At 40.7% G+C, this 20,807-nt stretch overlaps 1 protein-coding gene across 4 annotated transcripts in view; it reads left to right on the top strand.

Moving 5' to 3' along the window:
• rptor (regulatory associated protein of MTOR, complex 1) overlaps positions 1-20,807 on the top strand; it is a 195,400-nt gene that overhangs the window by 68,419 nt on the left and 106,174 nt on the right. For all 4 annotated transcript variants that reach the window (XM_084930273.1, XM_084930272.1, XM_084930270.1 and 1 more), the window contains exons 5-7: positions 3,213-3,371; positions 5,013-5,159; positions 14,145-14,320. In XM_084930273.1, the coding sequence (XP_084786399.1) occupies positions 3,213-3,371; positions 5,013-5,159; positions 14,145-14,320 (482 nt within the window). The remainder of the gene's footprint in view (positions 1-3,212; positions 3,372-5,012; positions 5,160-14,144; positions 14,321-20,807) is intronic.

Genomic DNA, 20,807 nt, shown 5'->3' with positions numbered 1-20,807 from the left:
CACTGTGTTAATTCCATTTTTCACAAGACTTCTATAAGTGTTGCACTTCGTGCATACTTTTTTTGTTTAGCTAAAATTATTATTGTTCGATAATGTGAAATGTGAAAACTTCTCTTAGGCGTTTGGCTTCTTGCAAAACAAAAACGCCTTTGTCTGAGTCAGTACGGTTTTGGATGCTTGTCTTTGGTCTTCCAGCTGGTTAGTCACTTGTCAGCTGATTCAGATCCTTATTTTTGGTCTGGTATTTTCAAATGTGAACGTGGTCTTTCTTAAATGGAAGAAAACATTCAGGTTCAGCTTGTGTCCTCTTCAAAACAGCACGTGAAAATCTACTAACACGTGTAGTTATTACAGTCTCTCCCCGCTGGGCTCACTGTTACCTAAAATAGTCTCTTCAGTTTTCGTGGATTCATTTTGCTTTTCTGGCAATTCACTTGTTGATGTTAGTTCTCCATCAACAGCTTTGGCACCTGATAGCCACCAGTCTGCCATTAATATTGGAAGGTTTCCCAGGACAAAGCATCTTCTCTCTAAAAAGAACATTTGTAACATGGCTTAGGTTTGCAAAGTTGCATCTGAACGAACCACGGGACCTCAGGAACAGTTATATCGACACAAACACCTCATACCAACAGTCATGTTTGGTGGTGAAGAGGTGGTGATTTGGACTGGCTTTGCAACCACAGGACTTGAGCATTTTGCTAAAATTGAGTCAACCATGAATTCCTCTGTATACCAATATATTCTAGAGTGAAATGTAATCTCACTGACAGCTAAAGCTTGGATGAAATTAGTTCATGCCACAGCATAGCACAGATCACAAGCAGAGCATTAAATCTTTAACAAAATGACTGAAAAAGAAAAGAATCAGAGTCAAAGTCCAGACTTCAACTTGATTAAATTGCTGTGGCAGGATGTAAAGAGAGCTTAGCATAAATGAATATCCAAAAACCTCAATGAACTGAAGCAGTGCTATGAAGTAGAGTGGGTAAAAGTTCATCTGCAGGAATGCGAGGGACTGATAGTCATTACAGAAAACAGTTATTTCAAGTTATTGCTGTTAAAGGTGGCTCTAAAAGCTACTGAACCATTGGAGTTCTTAGTTGCTTGCTTTTGCATTTTAGCTTAGTTTTCATTAAATAATGGCATCCCATAATAAGTCATCCGAGGTTGTATTTAAATAATCTTGCTGAGGACCAAATGATTTTCTGAAATCAGATGATTGCAGAATAATATCCATCCTTTTTTCTTCACTCATCCACTGTTCACTGATTTGTTTTCAGTTAAAATGATAAATACTATCCTGTGTGATTTTTCCAGTTTCTTTTTTCCTTTTTATAACACGTTTCTGTGTCTGAGAGGAGAGCAGAAAGACTGCACAATATACATAGAGAAACACTCAAACTGCAGATTTATGAAATAAAAGAAAGACTTCCTGCACTTTTAAATGAGTATGAAGTTGCTGTGGAGGATGTGGACTTTGAAGTGTGGACTCAAGGTCACCTACTTTGTTGAAAAAGGAAGTTGATCTTAATAGCTTGTGCCCTTGTGAGCTCTGCAGAGTTCCTTTTACATTTCTCCAGTGCTCCTCTCCCTTTCAGAGCGCTTGAACATGAAACATGGCATCTTTACTTCTTAGTTACATGGAGTTCAGTTCATCTTCGATAATTATTACTAAAAGTCTAAACCTGACTGCAGTGTAAGACACATTGTCCTTGAACAGTTTGGTTCTCATCCTGTTTACTAGTTGTTGATCATAAAAATATCTCTAATTAAAATGAACACAAGTAAGCTTCTGTTTAAGTATGTAAGCCTTGAGGGGACTGATTTTGAGAGTTGGTGCTTTATAAATAAAACTGAATTTCATTTAATTTTCTTGATTCAATGCACTTGTGCACTAAAGCCATACCATGCAGTAGGTGCATCTACTAAAAATCTCGGATGAGTCCCAAAATCAGTGATATGCTTGTGAAAACGATAACACGAAAGATGTCATATATTATGTTCAATTTTATAACATTTACTCAGGGGTTGCACTGGCAGCTGCCAGTATTTTTGGAAAAGTGGATTCGTCAGTCCTTCTGTAAACCTTCAGTGTTTGCCTTCACTTTAACGGGTAACAGGAGTGTAGTTGATTCATTTTCTTATAGCTTTGTTATGTACATTACCGTAACAGGTTATAACTGTTTAAATAAATAACTGCCACACATGAGCTACATCCACTTTAAGGGAAAATAATAAAAATAAAAACTTAAAATGAAGTAATTGTATATTAAAATGGGGTTCAACAGGGCAAATAGGAAAAGCCTGCACTTTGCACTTGTTTTTACTGCACTACAAACATAAAAGTACTTAAAGTATGTTTGAAAAACAAATAAAATTAACTTCTGTTGCCTTAAAAGCAAATACTGCACAGAGATGACGCTGCCTTAGTGGAGGTTTGTGCTCTCTGAGTGCTTCTTGTTTGTTTTGTTTTCTTGGTTTATGTTTCACATAGAAAATAATTTCCAATCTTAGCCACTCTCACTGACAGAATAAAGCAGAGTGGTGAACTTCATCCTTCCTGAAACATCAGTCAACAGATCTCAAAAGGTTATTTATAGACCACAGTCCCATAACGATGCAACTCGAAGTGCTTCACAGAAAGATGCATCAATAAAACTTGTTTTGGACATTACAGGTGCACATTATCCCCCCACATTCCTGCATAGTTTAAAGCTAGACTGAAAATGTTCTGCAAGATTATTCTCAAGTCCAACCTGCACATCAGCTGCCATACCTTTTAGTCTGCTCCGTCGCCTGATATGGAGAGAATTTAAAGAAGTGTCCCGTGCTGGGACACACTGTAAAAATTGATGCAGTCATATATATATATATATATATATATATATATATTCAGAACAGACCAATCAGTGCTTCAGACACCAAAAACAGATTTTTTTTCTACTCCCCAGCTAAGCGAAACGGCGAATAACCAAAATGTGGTTGTTTATTTGTTCAAAACCAAGGGCCTGTGAGTGCTGCTGAATCAAAGAAAAGGAAAACAAAGAAAGTTAGACTGACGCAGGACTACTGAACTGCAAAGGAAAGAAAAAATAAATAAATGCAGCACATCTCCCTGCCCGAAACAAAACGCAGAGCAGCAGTGTCCTTGTTCCCAATGTGACTAAAGCATCAATCATTGTGACATCTTTTCTTCCTTCCTCTTTCAGGCCCGTTACAAGCAGAGTCTGGACCCCACGGTGGATGAAGTGAAGAAACTGTGCACGTCACTCAGACGCAATGCCAAGGAAGAACGAGTCCTCTTCCACTACAACGGCCACGGCGTGCCACGACCTACTGTCAATGGAGAGATCTGGGTTTTTAATAAGGTACCACACATGCACAGACGATATCGGGCCTTCACAGATTTTTCTAATCAGACCTACACTGTCACGTTCACAAGCCATGATGGTGTTAGCTGTTTACTGCTGTCATTTCCAAGGACGATTTGATTATTTGTCGCGGAAATGTCACAGGCTGTGCTTACACGTGCACTAAACCAAAGCCAAGTAAAATAAACATGTTTTCACATGCTTTCATTGGAGTAATGCTGTTTAGTCTCCAGCAGAGCTCATAATCCCTGCATTACTTCAACTTTATTCACAAATAACCAGACAGGCCATTTGCATCTTAAACTATAGGCAGTTCATTTTTGGACCTAATAAGATGTATGAGGTGCGATTGGAAAGTTTCAGGAACGTGCCTGTGAAAATCAAAAGGCTATACATGATTTAATTTTGGGTGATCTCCCATTCAAGATCATCCTCTTATGTACCCGTGGAGTGTCCTCAGCATTTCTATATCAGTCTTTAAACATCCCGATATGTCATTTCATGCTTGTGCTTTGGCAATAGGTGCTGGAGATCGTTTATTTTCAGGAATTAGACAAAGGCGCACAGAGCAACATCTGGCAGTTGGTCCAGATGATGAGTGACGATTGTGTTTGTTTTTCCAGTGCAAAGTGGCTCTCTGTCACGCACCACAGGTACAGGAAAAATGTACTTTGATGTAGTCCAGTCATTTGTCGTAAATGAAGGAGTCCACATATTTCACAGGTCATTGTAGTGCAATTAAAAGTTTCTGCACAAAGACAGAAACCGTGAATTTGTATCTAAAGGTATAAGTAGATACTGCATGCATCTTAGTAGCTACTATACTTGTTTTGGATCAGTCAGTATGGTACTGCTGGCAGTCAGCCTGTGTAACAGAAGCACTTTGGAGTAGTAACTCCTGAAGTGTTCACCTAGAAGCTTAAAGTGGACCGAGGCTCCTGTGGCTAAAATGCAGGTAAAAAAAAAGATGTTTTCAGTTTCTTGGAACATTCTTGCAGTCAGAAAATAACTTGACAACCAGACATTAAATCAAATCTCACCTGGTTGCTGTGATCTCAGCATCGCACTGATGCGGACAGACTCGCTGACTTTGGGGAATCAGATATAAAATCTGGAGTTGTTCATCATCTTGTCCTGTAAGTAAGCACCCACTTACAATGATGCACTGCTGCTGTCGAGCGCTAGCGTTTGGCTCCACGTCCTCAGTGTACCCTCGGGCCTAATGTCCTCTCCCTCTTTTCTTTCGCATTTTATTCAGTATTCCTTATCCTATAAAATGAAGCTGCAGTGTCGCTGGCTGCTGTAACAGGACATCAGTGGGGCATTTGATGTGGACACGGGCATCACGGAAGGTGTGAAGAACCCAATTTTCCAATAAGTTTAGGGGAGAGTACCTTTATTGCACCATGGGTATTAGATTTATATTCCTCGGTCTGTGTTCCCATCGTCCCCATTTTTCCTCTGCCTCACTCCGGTTTTCTCTTTTTCTCGCTCGTCTGCTCGCACTCTTCATCAAACAGATGACTGCTTAATAATTAAACACAAATCTATAAAAGTGAGTTATCAGCAATAACATGATGCACCTCTCTCTCCAATTCCTCACTCTGACTTTATCCCCTCCTGCCTTCTCTTTCTCAGAACTACACCCAGTACATCCCGCTGTCCATCTACGACCTGCAGACGTGGATGGGGAGCCCGTCCATTTTTGTGTACGACTGCTCCAACGCGGGAATCATCGTCAAGTCGTTCAAACAGTTTGCCCTGCAGAGAGAGCAGGAGCTGGAGGTGAGGCAAAAACGCACAGCGTGAATGAGTTGGTAGCAGGGTGGTAATTGGGGAAAAAGACTTAAAGAATGAGCTGAGTCATACAAGCACACGCAGACACAGTGTGCGAGCAAACAGGGCAAAATGATGTGTTGGTATTTAAGAGTTATTAGCAGCAAACTGGGTGATTCATCCGATTACAGTCACACTGAGCACACACTCACATATGTATACAGCATTTATAAAGGACTAATTGGTGTCACCGGGAGTCGACTCGTGATTCGCAGCTGGAACCCTTTCTAATAAAAATCCAAGATGTCTTCAGTGCGGTGATGCAGCCAATCAAATAGGCAGCTGGATCTAAATGATTGAGTTTTGGTTTCATCCCCAATCCTACACACACGCGCACACACGCACACGCACACACAGCACTACCAGCCCCAATCCTCTCAGTGCTTCATCTTTTTATTACGTTTTTTTCTCTCTCTTTCTCTCTCCGGCTATGGCGTGTTATGTGAATTCGTAATGAGATGGTGCTGTCATTCATCTCAATTATTCATGGAGAAGTTTCAGCCAGACTGTAGATTAGCTGGAGAGGAGAAGGAGAGGGAGGGAGGTACAGGATGAACAGTACAGAGCAGGAGGCAGAGCGAGAGTAAAGAAGAGCTGCTGTGCGTGCTGCGTTACCCGTTAAAGTGAAGGCAAAGGCAGCAGCCAAACTGCTGAGTCGCCGCAACGCTCGTCACAAGTGTCTCTCCATCCTTTGCTTCTTCTTTGCTTCTCCTGCTCTTTTCTGTCAAAGTTTGCTCAGGTCGAGTCCAAGGCTAAAATCACAATTCTCATTTGGTGTAGCATCACACAGGTTCCTTCACAAACCGCTTAGTCTAAATCAAAAATCCTCCAAAAATCTTGTTTTTGAGTGATTCAGATTGAGCCGCTCTACCGGAAAGTGCCTAAAGGCAAAAGTGCCCCATTCAGTTAGACGTTGGGGGACCAAAAAGCAACAAACTCATCACTTTAGAACAAAATTTCTTGAAGGCTCACGTGAACCTTAAAAGTGATGCAAGGTTTCCTGTTGTTTAATGACCAATTATGATTTTAGCTGTTATATGCAAGGGAATAAATATCCGGTGGATTGCTGGGACTAATCAACATAATAGACTTGCAAAAACCCTGAAGGTAACCTGGCTCATAGTTTGGATTTTATTTATTAATTTAAATATTATTCCCTTTTCCAAAAGTCGCCGCAAGTTTAACACATTAACCATATTTTTAAGTATTTTTCCCCACTACTTTAAAAAATTATCAATAAATGAGCTTTAAATTAGTTTTTGATGAATCGAAGAGAAAGAGGAGCAGCTGAAATACTCACTTTCATTAAAGCATAGATGCAGTTTTTTGTCTTTCCTCAAAATAACAGAAGTGAAAAAGATTAGAAAAATCAGCTTTTACTTTTTGTTTCCCCCCCAAAATGCTTGGCCAATAATTTGAGTATGTGATGCCTTTCTAATGGTGTGGAAGTCGCATGTTAGTATCAATCAGGGAACAATGTGAGCACAAACCTCTCATTGTCTCATAGTTGTAGCTAATTTGAAAAGAGGGAAATACTTAAAGGGTCACAAGGGATTTTTGAAAGCGAACCGAGGTAAGACTTGCAGGGAGTGCTGTCTGTTGTTAGTTGAGCATATCACAGACTTGGGAGTAAAGCTTTCAGCATGACTGCGGTCAACGATGCACTGACGTATTAGCTGATATTCATCTCTTATCATCGAGTTTGTGCTCACAAAATGATTGATTGAATGCCTTTAAAAGGTCATTTAAAAAAGTGTTTCTCTAAAAAGAGTGTAAAATAAAATAAAACATGCCAGAAATATTGACATTAGCTATCACCCAAATGATTATTTTAAACATTTCTATCTACATTGGCCCAGATTTTCATCTGTAACCTCACTGCAGCCACTGAAAGCTGAGATGTGCTGTGCAGAAGGACTATATTTATATTTTTCATAGCAGGGCACAAAGCCTACTCCAAACGCATTAGCTGCATCGTTGCACAAAAACTTTGAGAGACTCAGAGTTCAACTGTAGCCTTTCAGTGAAGAAATAAGCCGAGGAGGCCTTTAGGTTAAATGTACATCCATAAGCGTTTTTCACTTTTCCACCTCAGTGCTCGCCCGTCTCGCCCGTCTCACCCACTCACACAGGAAGTGTATAACTGGAAGATAACGAGAGGCGATACCGTCCAATGAATTAAAAAAAAAAAAAAAAAAATCATACAGCAGATCATCCAAGCAGGGCGTCTCCCACCTCACCCACACGTTTGTGCACTCATACACAGACGAGTGGCCGCAAATGGAATCATCCAACCACACCTGTTAATGAACATGGGGCGAACGTGATTCACGTAGAACCACAGGCCTGAACTCACCAGGGACGGCATTATTTGGAAGCGCCGTGATGCAGATGAAGGAGTATAAAGGAGCCGGATGGGGTGAAAATATGAAAGGAGGAGGAAGTGTTTTAGCACTCCTCCACAGTCCCATATCGAGCTCCTCCTGTGGTCCTTTCAGTCCGCCAGTGGGCCTGAGTGTGTGTCTGTGTGTTGGCTCTGAGTGTGCTATTATGGGGCCACCTGGTTCCTTTTAAATATGTCATCACTTCCTGCGTGCACTCAGTGAACATGCTCACTGCATTAGCTGTGGGACGGAAAGATGTGTGTGTGAATCACTGCAATGCACACAGCTATGTTACGCTGGACTATAAGAGCGTGTGTGTGTGTTGTCTGTGTGGTGTTTGTGTTACTGGCGCTTCCAGGATGCTCACATTAAGCCTCCACTTGCTCCTTCTATCATTTTAATGAATAATGAATGCAGGGCTGCAGAAATGTTTCTCGACTAAAGTAGCTCCCATGCGTGACTGTGCGCTTCCTCTGTTAGCATGATACGTATAACATCCCCCGCCCGTCCCGAGGATTAGTCTCGTGATTAGTGTCAATGTTTTCTTGTTTTGTTCTTCTTCTTTTTTTGTAAAAAAAAGGAATTCTCAGCAATTAAATCGTCCCCTGATCTCCCCGGTGGAGGAGAGGGAGAAAAGAAAGCTGTCATGGTGATTTTCATGGTAATTTGCGAGATTACAATATGCTAATGTGATAATTAGAGTGGCTGTTTGGCGTTAATCAGCTTCTGCTGGCAGAGTTATTGTATTTACCGTTAGGATTAGTGCAGCCCACCGTCACATGCTTTCGCCAGATTTCTTTCAAGAGACAGTGTTGTTCTGAGGTTGACTCGACGAGAGGCTTTAGAAAGGCGCGCGCCGCTTTGTTTGTGATATCGGTCTCTGCGAGCGAGTTGACGTTTTCCTCATTAGAGAGATGAAGATTGGCACAGATGCATTCGCGGGGGCTCCCAGTCACGCCTGCGAGCATTTCAAAGAGGAGGAACGTATTCGTTTGATAGGAGAGCAATGCACAGCTGCACACGTCATCACCCCTCCATTAAGAACACCCACTCTTCTGTATTTTTAATAATGCTAATTTATTCATGTGTGTGCAGAGCAGTACAGTAAATCTGAGCTTTTACATTTTTTACTACTTACTATAGAGCCAGCTAATGAGTTATTGGACTGGCACAGGGCTGGAAGACTGAGCAATGAGGCATTATGTAAAACTACACTTCCTCCATCACAGGCATTTCCTGTACATTTTAATTACCTTATTTCCAAACTGTGTTAGAAGTATTCTGGACAATGAATTCAGCTTATTGCAGCTTTCTGAATAAAATGTGCCTGCAGATCATTTGTTTTTGCTTGTCTCATCCTGTGATGCTGCTCAGGTGCAAAAAGAGAGGCGCGTCCCCTCCGTGCATGCCTCAGGTGTTCTGAGGTTTTACTCTGGCTTGCGTCAGACGCTGAGCTGCAGCACTCATAAGCTGTGGAGATCCAGGAAAGAGATTCCTGTCAGGCACTGTGCTTTGTTACAGAATCACATTTGGACAAACCTGAATCAAGTACAGGAATGCTTATTAGGAATATGGAGTGCTCACTTGGTCTGTTTAATCGTGCTCTGGATACAACTGAAGTAAATTTGACATTTTGAATGAATTAATTAACATTTTCAATTCTCCAGATTGGTTTTAATATAATTGCTTGTCTAGAAATTGTGCAAAATCAAACACATCTTTCTTTTGTATTAAATGCTATCACATGGCATGTTTTTAAATCCATAAATGTCCAGGCTTATATCATGCGCTATACTTGATCATAGACTCCTGCACCCTTTGTTTGTATGCTGGTGCTCATGGGATTTGTTGCTTGCCGGCTATGTGATTATGTGTTCTTTTGATAGTGTAGCTTGATTGCCAAAGCTTGTAGTGTATTCTCTCGCTCTGTGACAGGCAGTCTGAAGATTCTCGCAACTGCTCGTCCCCCTCCACCTTTATGTCTGTAATCCCAAAAGTGTTTGCACACGCTAAAAGAGTTTTAGCACTTAAAGCAACATTTTCTGCTGCAGCAAACAGCTGTTCAGAGTGTCTACAGCTCTTCAAGCGGTCTTAGAGGAACAATTTGTAATTTATATCTACAGTTAGACCAGCTGTGCAGTGTATGATCACAGTGTATTTATGCATCCCACACAAACACTGCAGACCCTAAAAGTAAGGTTGCACTCACGCTGCTTCCTCTAAATCAAACACACATGTTGACTTTTATCCAGCACTGGAACAAAGAACATGGAGACTAGTTCACTTAAAAAATTACTTCTATCACCTTTAGCTATATATAACTATATATTACTTTAGATGTTTTGAATCTCATTACAGCTTATTCATTATATATCGTGTTTTCAGTCAGTTAAATCTATAATTCAAAGTGTGTACTCAAGAATCGACGAAACAAACATATATAGTATCTCATCACCTGTAAAATGATGATTTCAGAGGTTTTGTTCAGTCTAAAGTTAGGATTTGCAGACCAAACACTGGATTGTACTGTGCATCGTTTTAGGTTTCCCCATCTGCTGCAATCGCATTTTAGTCTTCGACTTTATGTCCAAAATCTATCAAACGTCTGCCAGATGCTTTGCTGATGCAAGAGTTTTTACGGTGGCTCAACAAAAGTTACAAATCTGTAATACCTGACGTCAATATGATAGTTTCATGCTTTTTCTGCACGTTATTTTATGGAGTCAACTAAATCGAGGAGATTTTCCATTTATTTTAAATCTCATTTCACAGCACTGCCAAAGTAGTTAAATGAAGTACAGTGAAAGTCTAAAAGCCTGCTTATGATCTATTTAGACTTTTAAAACTGGACTTATAAGGACAAAAATGAAGAAATCCAGCAGGTTAAAAAATCAATGCCGTGGCAGTGTGCTGTTAGCAGAGCATACACAGCAGTGTAAACATCACTGCTACATAAACAGCCTAAAGAAAGAAACAAAGCTCAATGCAAACTCGACAGGTTAAAAAGGAAGCTGTTGATGCCTCTTTACAGCTGCATATTATTTTATTCTGGTCTCCTTTGCATATTTCACTATCAGAACAACCCTCATCGATCCTTTGCTGGGCGTTGGTGCAGCCCCTCAGTTCGTCCTCTGGCTGTCATGTTGTTTTTGTTTTGTTGCATATTAGAAACCGAAGCTGTTTCAGACCCATGATCAATATGAACAGAACTGTTTAACTATGTAACTATGTATGTGGCACATTTTTAAGTACATCCTTAACTTTGTTCTACAGGTTTTTTGGGGGGTTTCAGTCAATTATTTGGCACTTTTGGATTAGCGTTGATAATTCTGATGGTTCTTTACTAAAGAATATATGTCTGTGCAGTCAGAAACACCTTCTGGTAAACAGTCAGAGTTCTTTATTTATTTGACTGTGTCTGTAATTTCTCAGAGCTGTCAGATATTTCTTTACTTTTTTCTAAATTAGATGCTGCGATGATAAAATATTTGATTGTGTTTTGTCCTCGGACAGTTTATGGTGGAGCTCTGATGGAACAATAAAAGAGGCGAGATACGATCTCCGCAGCTCGTGACATCAGCAATGAGTTCACTGATCGTGGAAGTCTTTTAGGAGCAGCGCTGTTGTCTCTGTTACAAATACAAACTTATTTGGCATATAATAATAAAAAACTATTTACAAGCTGTGTGAAGCAGTCTTCAGTCTTTTAAAGTAATAGTTCCCTGTGCTTTGGAGAAAAGAGGCAACGATAATAATACTAATAATATAACAGTCTCCCTGGCTAATTTCCTGCTAAAATTAGGCAGGGCTGCAGAATGAAAGAAACAAGCAATAGCAGTCAGTGATGATAAAGGGAAGTCTTGGATTGCTGCCTCCATTAAGACCCACAGCTCATTAAAGTGTACTAAGCAAAAGACAGGAAACGTATTGAACTCCCAGGAAACAAATCAACAGCACAATGAGCACATAGATAGTCAAGAGCTCCAGATATAATTAAAGTTTTACATCATACACAGGCCTCTTTCATTTTTTTACATTTGCAAATATTGACTGAGCCGCCCCAGAGTGTTAAAGTATCACACTAATGCAGCTCTCAGAATAGACGAGAGAGATTTTTATTTATTTTATTACCGACAAAGACCACCTCCTGAGAGGCTGCGAATGGGGAAAACTTCCCACTGGGATCAATAACCTATCACGGTATCATTACAATGTGAAAAAGTCTGAGCCGGTGCGTCATTTCTAATTTTTTGCCTTGTAGATCAAGGTGGCAAACTTTAAAAAAACAAAAAAACAAAAGCTTGTAGTCAGACTTTCCTTCTTTTTTTGTGCAGTTTTTGTGAGTTTTTTTTCCCCTTACCCAGCGCTGTCCATAAAAGCAGCCAAAAGTTGAACTTTTTTGGGCTTTGCTGAGTTTTTTTGTCTTCTCCCTCCCATGTGTTTTCCTTTTTATTGCAGTAAGCTCTGTACAGCACCTTCTATACATCTCTGTGATGTTCAAGGTGCAACCTGTAATAAATACGACACTTTTCTGTGCCAAACAATGAACATTTTTTTGGCCTCAACGATGAAAGAAGTGATCGATTTGTTTGCCCATCAGTGGTGAGATGATAGCAGGTCTGATGAACACCAACCAGCAGCTTGCAACAGTGACACGAGTCAGAACAGGCTGGTGTAGGTGGTGCAGGGTCAAGCCTCGATTTGATGTTGCTGGACATTTGCATAAAATCACGCTTTTCTTTGCAAGCTCCTTTGTCCTTGGCAAGACACTTCACCCGTTGCCTACTGGTGGTGGTCAGAGGGCCTGGTGGCCATCACCAGTGTGTGAATGGGTGGATGACTGGATGTGTAAAGCGCTTTGGGGTCCTTAGGGACTAAGTAAAGTGCTATACAAATGCAGGCCATTTACCATTTTACATCAAGATGACAAAGGCTTCAAATGTTTTCATCTTACTTTTCTTACTGTAGTTATTTTCTTTCTTCAACTCAAACTGCTGCTCTCTAGTTTACACCTAACCTTTAATTTCATGCCTTATCTGCTCTTCAGCTTGGCGTCTGCTGTGATCTCAACCTGCTTCTGTATCCAAACCCTGACTCTGCCACTAAAATACCAGCATTCTGCCTTTTGTGACAGTGCTTCAGGTGCTAAGAACACTTTTTGAATGTGTTTCCAGCGTTCGGTGTGCTTGGATAAGTCTCTGCTTGTTTTGTACACCTGAAATTTTGCAGTTTATCACCTTCTACTAAAGAAGCCTCTGCTACCATCTTGATGTCTTACCACAGATGTTCTGTGGAGTTTAAGTGTGCACGCTTTGGATCATTGTCATGCTGAAATGTACACTCACTCAGAGCTGTTGCAGTCTGGGGCAGGTTTTTCTCAAGGCCCTCTTGAATTTTAATCCACTGCCTTTGTCAATAAGGACCAAATCTATAGCACCGCCATGCTTTACTTTACTGATGGCATTAGTAAAGTAGCAGACTTTTTACCTTAGTTTTGATCATTATATGCAGTGTATTGGTGGGATTTTTTACATTACACACAGGTGTGGTTATGTACATTAAACTGAAGATGGACTTGGGTCAAGCTGTAGTCACATTTAAGTGATAATTAAATAAAAAAGAATGCACATGAGAACAATTCAGGCCACAGACAAATGACTCGTAAAGGTTGAAAAAGTTGTTGTTTTTTTAAACTACACTGAGTGTAGATGGACACTTTTTAACAATTTCAAATTAAATCCATATCATAAAGAAGCGTGCAGAAATGATAGAGATCAGATAATAGTCATCAAAGTGAAATTATTATGGGGTGTTCAGGGCCAACACAAAGCGTTCTCTTACACCGGAGTGTTTTTGCACTTTCCCCAACCCACAAATATTTCTCCTGTAACGGCCAATAGGTGTAGTACTACCTTCTCAAAGTCATACCAATTACTAAGTGACAGTTTTATATTTCAGGAAATCTGTTTGGTTCAATTGTCCTGTTCTGTCTCTATAAAAGTGAAGTTAACCACACGGCCTCCCTGCAGGCTCCATTTCTGATTGTCGGTGGCATCAGGAGACCCATCAGTCTGAGAGAGCTACAGCTCACAGGCTATCACAAAGCAACATCTAACAGATGTTTTCACCAAAGTTTTATATTTTGACTGCGTGGGTTTCCCTGTAGTCACCCAGTGTGAATTTGAATCAGTTTGCATGTTTGTATGTAATTGCACCATGCAAAAAGTGTCTTTGGCATTTGGTCTGAACTCAATTCCACATTTCATTTGATGCTCACTATGTGTCTGTGTGCTTTGTAGTCTGACAGATAGAATGTGAGATAGTCATCCAGCTCCCTTTCTCTATAAATCTTTGTTATTCATCTCCCCAGAAAACTGGTCAAGCTGTGGAGAATTAAATAAATCATTGTTTTAGGACTGAAACTTGGACTTCTGAGATTACTCTCTGTGGTTGTTGCAGCTATGAAAAGTCTCCTAGATAAATGTTTCAACGTTTGACTGTGGTTGTCAGATAAATGTTAGAAATAAATCACATTTTTGTGTCCAATCAGGTGGCAGCCATCAACCCCAGCCACCCGCTTGCCCAAATGCCCCTGCCGCCCTCCATGAAGAACTGCATCCAGCTTGCCGCCTGTGAGGCCAGTGAGCTGCTGCCCATGAACCCTGACCTCCCCGCTGACCTCTTTACATCCTGTCTCACTACGCCCATCAAGATCGCCCTACGTTGGTAATGTCTCTCTCATTTTCAATCCTTTTTATCTCTGCTTCTTCCTCCCCCCATTACAAGTCTGAAACATAGAGGCATCGATAAAGAGGAGACGGTACATCTGGAATATGTTCTGAAGTAATGAGGTAGATTGGATGGGTTTTCTTTGGTCAGCTCGCATGTTAAAGGTGTAGAATAAAATATCATTTTCGTCGTATTACACATCGCTTCAGAATACAGACGTACCAGCTTTAAATATTGATATGTTTGTAACACGGAGCCCTAAACAACTCAACTTCTGTTGCTACTTACCGTATTTTCCACACTATGAGGTGCACTTGAAATCCATTAATTTTCTCAAAAATTGAGAGTCCGCATTTTAATCCGGTGCGCCTGATGCTGGTTGTGCTTACTGACCTCGAACCGATTTTATGAGGTACATGGCACTCAAAAATCTGTCAAAAAATGTTTTAGAACGACTTTGGTAAGCTAGGAAGCCGCACCGCTTGATGGATTGATGTCGGAACATTACAGCTGCCATAGGAGCCTCACGGAGGTCCCAAAGTCAAACGAACACTGCGGCATCACTGAGAGTTAAAAACCGTCTAAATTCTTTCATCTGTAATAAAACGATCAGAGTTGCTGCTTTAACAGTTGTAACAATTAAGTTTAACATCCAGGCACCCATGAAAACAGAATTTATGAAATTTAATGGAGTTAGAAGTTAGCAGGAAGTTAGCTCGCTAGTTTCCACCTGAATATGATATAGCATGTTCTGACTGAGAGATTTCTTAAAAAATTAAAAAGTACAGCTCTGCTATCACTTCCAACATAAATGAAGATAGAAAACTAAACAGCAGTTACGTTTGTAGGATTGCTGAAGTTGGGCTAGCTGGTATATAATGATGTGCTACGTGGTCGCTAGCGACACAGCTATGTTAGCATGACAAACAGTGAAGCTGCAGGATGAACGCTAACCTTTTTCCACTTGATAAAAGTTAACGTGAGGGTTCCCGATGGTTAGGGACAAATGCAATCGCATGGCAGGATGCTGAAAAGGGACCAAACGTCAGTCAGGAGAACAACTGAGACAATCCATCCAAAATACGAGGTTACTCATTAATATACTGCAACAACAACGGAATAGAGCAGCTGTGAGAGAATTCAACATTAATGAATCAATGGTACGGAAGTGGAGGAAGCAAGAAGAATGAGCTGAGTAAAATTTGACTTATCTGTCTTTTTTGTTTCACTTAATGCGCCTTATAATCTGGTGCGCCTTATGGTCCGAAAAATAGGGTAATAGCTGCTCATCATGGAGCATGTTTTTCGGTTACGAATGCTCTTCACCAGTCCAGTCTCCCTGCGTCTTTTTGTGTGTGGTGGTTTTCAAACTTTTTGTGTCCAAGGACACCAAAGGTCAAGCAACATTTTTAGGGCATATTTGCATTCATGTCTGCATTAAACGGCTTCTGTGTAATCTGACGTGTCTGATATCTTGAGTTCTTCTTTTGATTACATCATCAGAAAAAGCACTATTGACAGCCCCTTTTTGCAGCATTTGGACCTGGCATGATATCTGCTGTATATATAGAAACACTTCAATCGCCTTATTAGACACTTTATCACAATCCAACAAATGGTCTGATTGCCTGTGGTTGTGATCCAGGGCTACAAGCCAAATTTCCCTCAGAATGGATGTTTGGTTTCCAAGCGCCTCTTTAACTTGTTTGGCATCATGTAAGCCAATTAGTCAACCTCTTCTGACAGATGATGCACTGCAGGGAAGGCCTGTTGACATCAAATTCCTGCTTTTGTGCAAATGCAGAAAGAAACTAATCTTTTTGAGGGGAATTGGGCACATACAAACAACTGACAGAGAAAATTAACAATTAATTTAAAGCCTTTAGTGTTTTTGTATTTAGCAAGAGTAATAATTTGGTTGCCTGAAAATCCCACAGCACGTGAGGGGCTAATCCATGTTTATGGATATATTTTTAAACATGCAGGAAATTGTACGTCAGTCTTTCAATTATTTCAGATGCTTGTTAGCAAGTCACAGCTTGGATACTTTGAGGATATGAAGTTGTCCTGTGCAGAGAGCAAACATTCCTCTGAGCTTCTGCTCAGTATTCAGCCATGATGAGAAAAATTCAGCTGTGATGAAAAATGTAGATCGGCATCATCCACAGTGATGCAGAAATGATGATCCCTGCAGAGAACTCTTCAGTAAAAGAGGTGAAAAATATTCAGGCGAAATGAGTTCATTTGGGAAACTTGGCTTATACAGTGGCCTGATGTAAATGCACTATGATGCATCATTCAGAGGACTGTACTGATGGAGCTTCAAGCTGAACCGTGGGGGCATGTAGGTTACATCAGTCCGTCACTGGTGTGTCGGGCAGTGTGGTGTGGGGGGGCTTGCACAAAGAGGCAGGGGTGATTGCATCAGCTCTGATATCCTGTCAGGACACACACATACTGTGTTTTTTACATTTATACCCAGTAAGTCCACATTATCTCTGAGGGAGCTGTCATTTCTGACTGGTAAATGAGGCTCTGCAGGTGACGGGTCTGGGTGTCACACTTCCCCATATGTACAAATGTGTCAGTGGCTCAGTAACCAGGTTTTAATCCCTCATATCGGACCATTTAAATAAGGAAAATCGGACACCGTTGGTAACTCTACTAAATTATGAGTAAAGTCATTTTTGTACCCAAATTTAACCAAAATGAGTGTAAATCAAAAGCATGGATGCGTTGGTCTTGCATTCCACCTTTTGATCTTGCCTTTTGTGTGCAACCTTTCAGGTTTCAAAGACTGAAGTGCACAAGAGGGTGGAGTACTTTTTGCAGTATCATTACTTGATACCTTTCTTAAAAGTAATCCACTATGTTACCTACTGTATAAACTGACCTGAAATGCACTGCCACATAATTACTAAGTTAATAGTGTAAACCTTAGATACAGTCCCACACACCACAGTTAGAAATGGAGGCTAAAAGGCTGCACGCCTGACTGCTCATCACTGCCTTTGTCACTAGTTGAAGTTTGGCATAGACTCAAATTTATGGGGTCATAACACTTAATGTTGTGTTAGCAGTATAATGCAGTTGCACTTTACCATTGTTCTCTTTTCTATTTTTGCACAAGAAAAATAAATGTCCATATCTCGGCTCCCGAAAATGTGCTTTGTTACGGGGATTCATGGTTAAATTGTTCGTGGTGTGGAGATGGTGATTGAGAAAGTAAAAGCAAAAAGGAGTTTTCTTGTTACATGATACCTGAAAAATTCAGGTGAGCGCCTCATCTTTGATGCATTACCAGCCCAGATACAGTCTCTATCTGCAGTGTTCCTGCTCCCTTTGGTGCCATAAATCAGTTCTTACTTGCACCGTTTCTTGCATTTTAATTGCTGAATCTACTTTGCACACACTAGAAGTCACAGGGATGATTTAACAAATTTTCGACTGGGAATGCGAAACTTTTTTTTTTAAGTGTATAAGTGAGAATGGCAGGCTGCCTGCAGGAGGTGTCCTACAGCTAGATAAATGTTTCTTCTCTGCCATAAATGTTGAAGAGTTTCGTTCATCTTTCTCTAAATCCACATCTAGCCGTGACCTTCAGCATAATGAGGTCTCAGTATTATGCCATTAATATTGATATCCCTTACCAACGTCTCCTTTTGGAGAACAAGTTGCTGAAAGGCTGCTGGATAATATTGACAGAGATGTTCTTTAATGCCCTCTGCCTTCAAAAATGGATGCTGTGGCCTGCAGGGGAAAGTTGGGGCTGATCTCTTCTGTTAAAGACTCAGGTCAACCTTCACTGGTTTGTATTAATGAATCTAACTTGTTGGTTGGTAATGAACCAGGGGAAATTTGGTCATGTATTATGTATGTGCTATATATGAAATTTCCTTACTTAGCTCAGTGGAATTTGATAAGCTCATTTAACATAAATCTTACATGAACATCAGAAAGAGAAAATTTAAAGTTATTCATTCACTCAGTCTTTATTTGAACATGGAAAAAAAATTGCAAAATGCAGATTCACCCGATAATGACATCAATATATTTTAATTTCATTTGTACTGCTACAAAAGATGCATCAAACGATACAATCATCATCAATTTGTAGTGTTCGGTTTTTCTGTGTATTAAAATGGGTCCTATTGCAAACTCATAATGATGCATTTTTCCTAATAAGTTCATAAACAATATAATGCAGCTTTACTTTATGGGTTTTCTAATAACTTTTTTATATTAATCTCTATAAACACATTCTGTTCATGAGTATGTAGAGTCTGTTGGCAAAAGTCAAGAAAGAAAAGTCACTGTTTGAGCTCTTGGATTGTGTGTATTGATCGATCTCTGCTGTGTTCACCAGGTAGACACAGTCGCTTTCAGCTGACAGAGACTGTTGGCTGAAAGCGGCAGTTTTGAGTGGCTTTGAGTTTCTGTTTCCAGTTTTGTCATCCATGTGTTATATCAACCCACCGGACATGGGTGGGTGGGCGGTGTGACACCTAAATTTGTGAATGCAATAACTCGAGAACGAGGTGACGTAGGAGCTTCAAACTGAGATTAATTTCGGTCTGACATTATATTATGGGAGACTTTATACAAAAAGACGGGCATATCCACTGTTATGCCTAGAAACCAAAGAGCGATATATCGAATGGTCCACTTCAGCCTTCTGCCTGTTGCCATCTTAATTTTCTGGAGTCAGAAGTAAACATGTTGGCCAGAGAATGGAGTGCAGAGTTATGAGCCAAGGTTAGCAAGATGTGTCCATAGACTGTACAAATGCATTACCATCCAAGAGCACAAACTTCTTGGATGGTCTGAACTACACTGTATCTAAAATCACGAGTGAGAGCTCCAACTCACCAAAGATGCTTTGCCGAAGAAAAGGATCTGCTGCTGGGAAAAATGAGCTGTGAAGACCAACATTGTTTTTGTACCAGACTGCAAACATGTTTCTTTCTGCTGTAAAGTTGGAAATTGTAACCAGCTTTAAGTGGTCATTGCTACTGTTAAGCTTTATTTTTGAAATTACCATTATTCCTTAATGGCCACTTGGCTGATATTCAGCAGTAGTTAAAGCCACATAGTGTCTTGTTGTCTGGACACAACTTGCAGACACGTTAGTAATTCCACACATGGTATATGGTTGGTGTTCACTGCCCTCCTGCCAACTTTGGTAGAGAATACCAATTTGACTGAAAACTTCCAGATTGAACATGGCTTACATCTCCATAAGCCTCCTCCTCAGACTTAACTGACTTGCTTCAAAGGGGCTTCAGCCTCCCTTCCTCAGTGCCGTCACTCTTCATGCTCCATCTTCAGTTAGGTGCTGTCTCGCCTGTTTGCTTATTGTTTTCTAAATAGAGACATGCCCGGCTGCCTTCTCTTTAATTTCACACAGCCCCAGAGTAAGAAACGGGGAGAAAATGAGGAAGGGGTGGGGTGGAGTTTCGCAGGGTTGGAGCAGGTGGATGGAAGTATTCACTGATGTGCCGGCTTACCTTCGCTTTAAAACTTTAATGAGATGCATTGAGGGATGGATGATGGGGTTTACACAGAGCGAGAGAGCCAGGCAGGGAGAGCCAGGCAGACTGAGTGCATGTGTACCTTTCATTGCTCAGCTGTGCAGAAAATCATTACTGATGGAGCACCATCTTCAAGGGACTTCCCTGCTGCTGCAGTGGGTGGAGAGGAATGGAAGAGATGTGCATCTGAAAATGAAGAGGGAGGCAACAGGGACACGGAGGGGGGGGTGAGAAAAAGAACCACGGGATTAAATTAGAGCTCAGAATGCTTATCGGTTTTAAAAAGACGGTGCTAGAAGACAGGCTCAGGGGTCAGCGGTGTCAGTCAGCCTAATGGGGTCTCTCAGTCGATCAACACGCTAAGGTCCAGATGGAAATATAACTGCAACTATTGTAAAGATTGTGGAGAAATTTCACCATCTCCATTTTTTTTAAAGAATACTAAACTAGACCCGTATACTAAAAATAAATACGACACTTACGTCGGTTATTAGCAGCTTCCCATCGTCTTTGTCGAAATATGACCCACTCTTCCAGTTACCTGCACCATTTCTCTCTAAACAGATACACCTGTAAGTAGCATGTCTAAAAATAAATGTTTTAATTCTCTTTAGTTACGATGAGCCTTCTTAGGTTTGCACAGAATTAAAGGATCAGAACAACAAAGCACAAACTATCCATCCATCAATGACAGAAACCAAGAGACACTTTAAATCAGTCAGGGCTGGACTGCTTTTTGAAGCAGGTGAGATACTTGTTGGTGGAGAAGTCACTGGGACATCAGTCCAATCGGGGAGAGGATAAAAGTGAAACAAAGGATTAGTGGAGATTGGAAAGAAGAATATTTGGGTGTTGGATTTGAGGGGCTGACAGTCTCCAGATGCAGAAAGCTCTCACAGACCAATGGATTGGTGTTTTAGTCCTCTGTTAGGCACAACGAGCTTAATTTACCC

The sequence above is a fragment of the Perissodus microlepis genome, chromosome 6, assembly GCF_051167445.1.
Source record: "Perissodus microlepis isolate ML-2025 ecotype Zambia chromosome 6, ASM5116744v1, whole genome shotgun sequence".
NCBI lineage: Eukaryota > Metazoa > Chordata > Actinopteri > Cichliformes > Cichlidae > Perissodus > Perissodus microlepis.
Note: the sequence above shows the minus strand (reverse complement) of the source record. Positions and strands in the feature narration are given on the sequence as shown.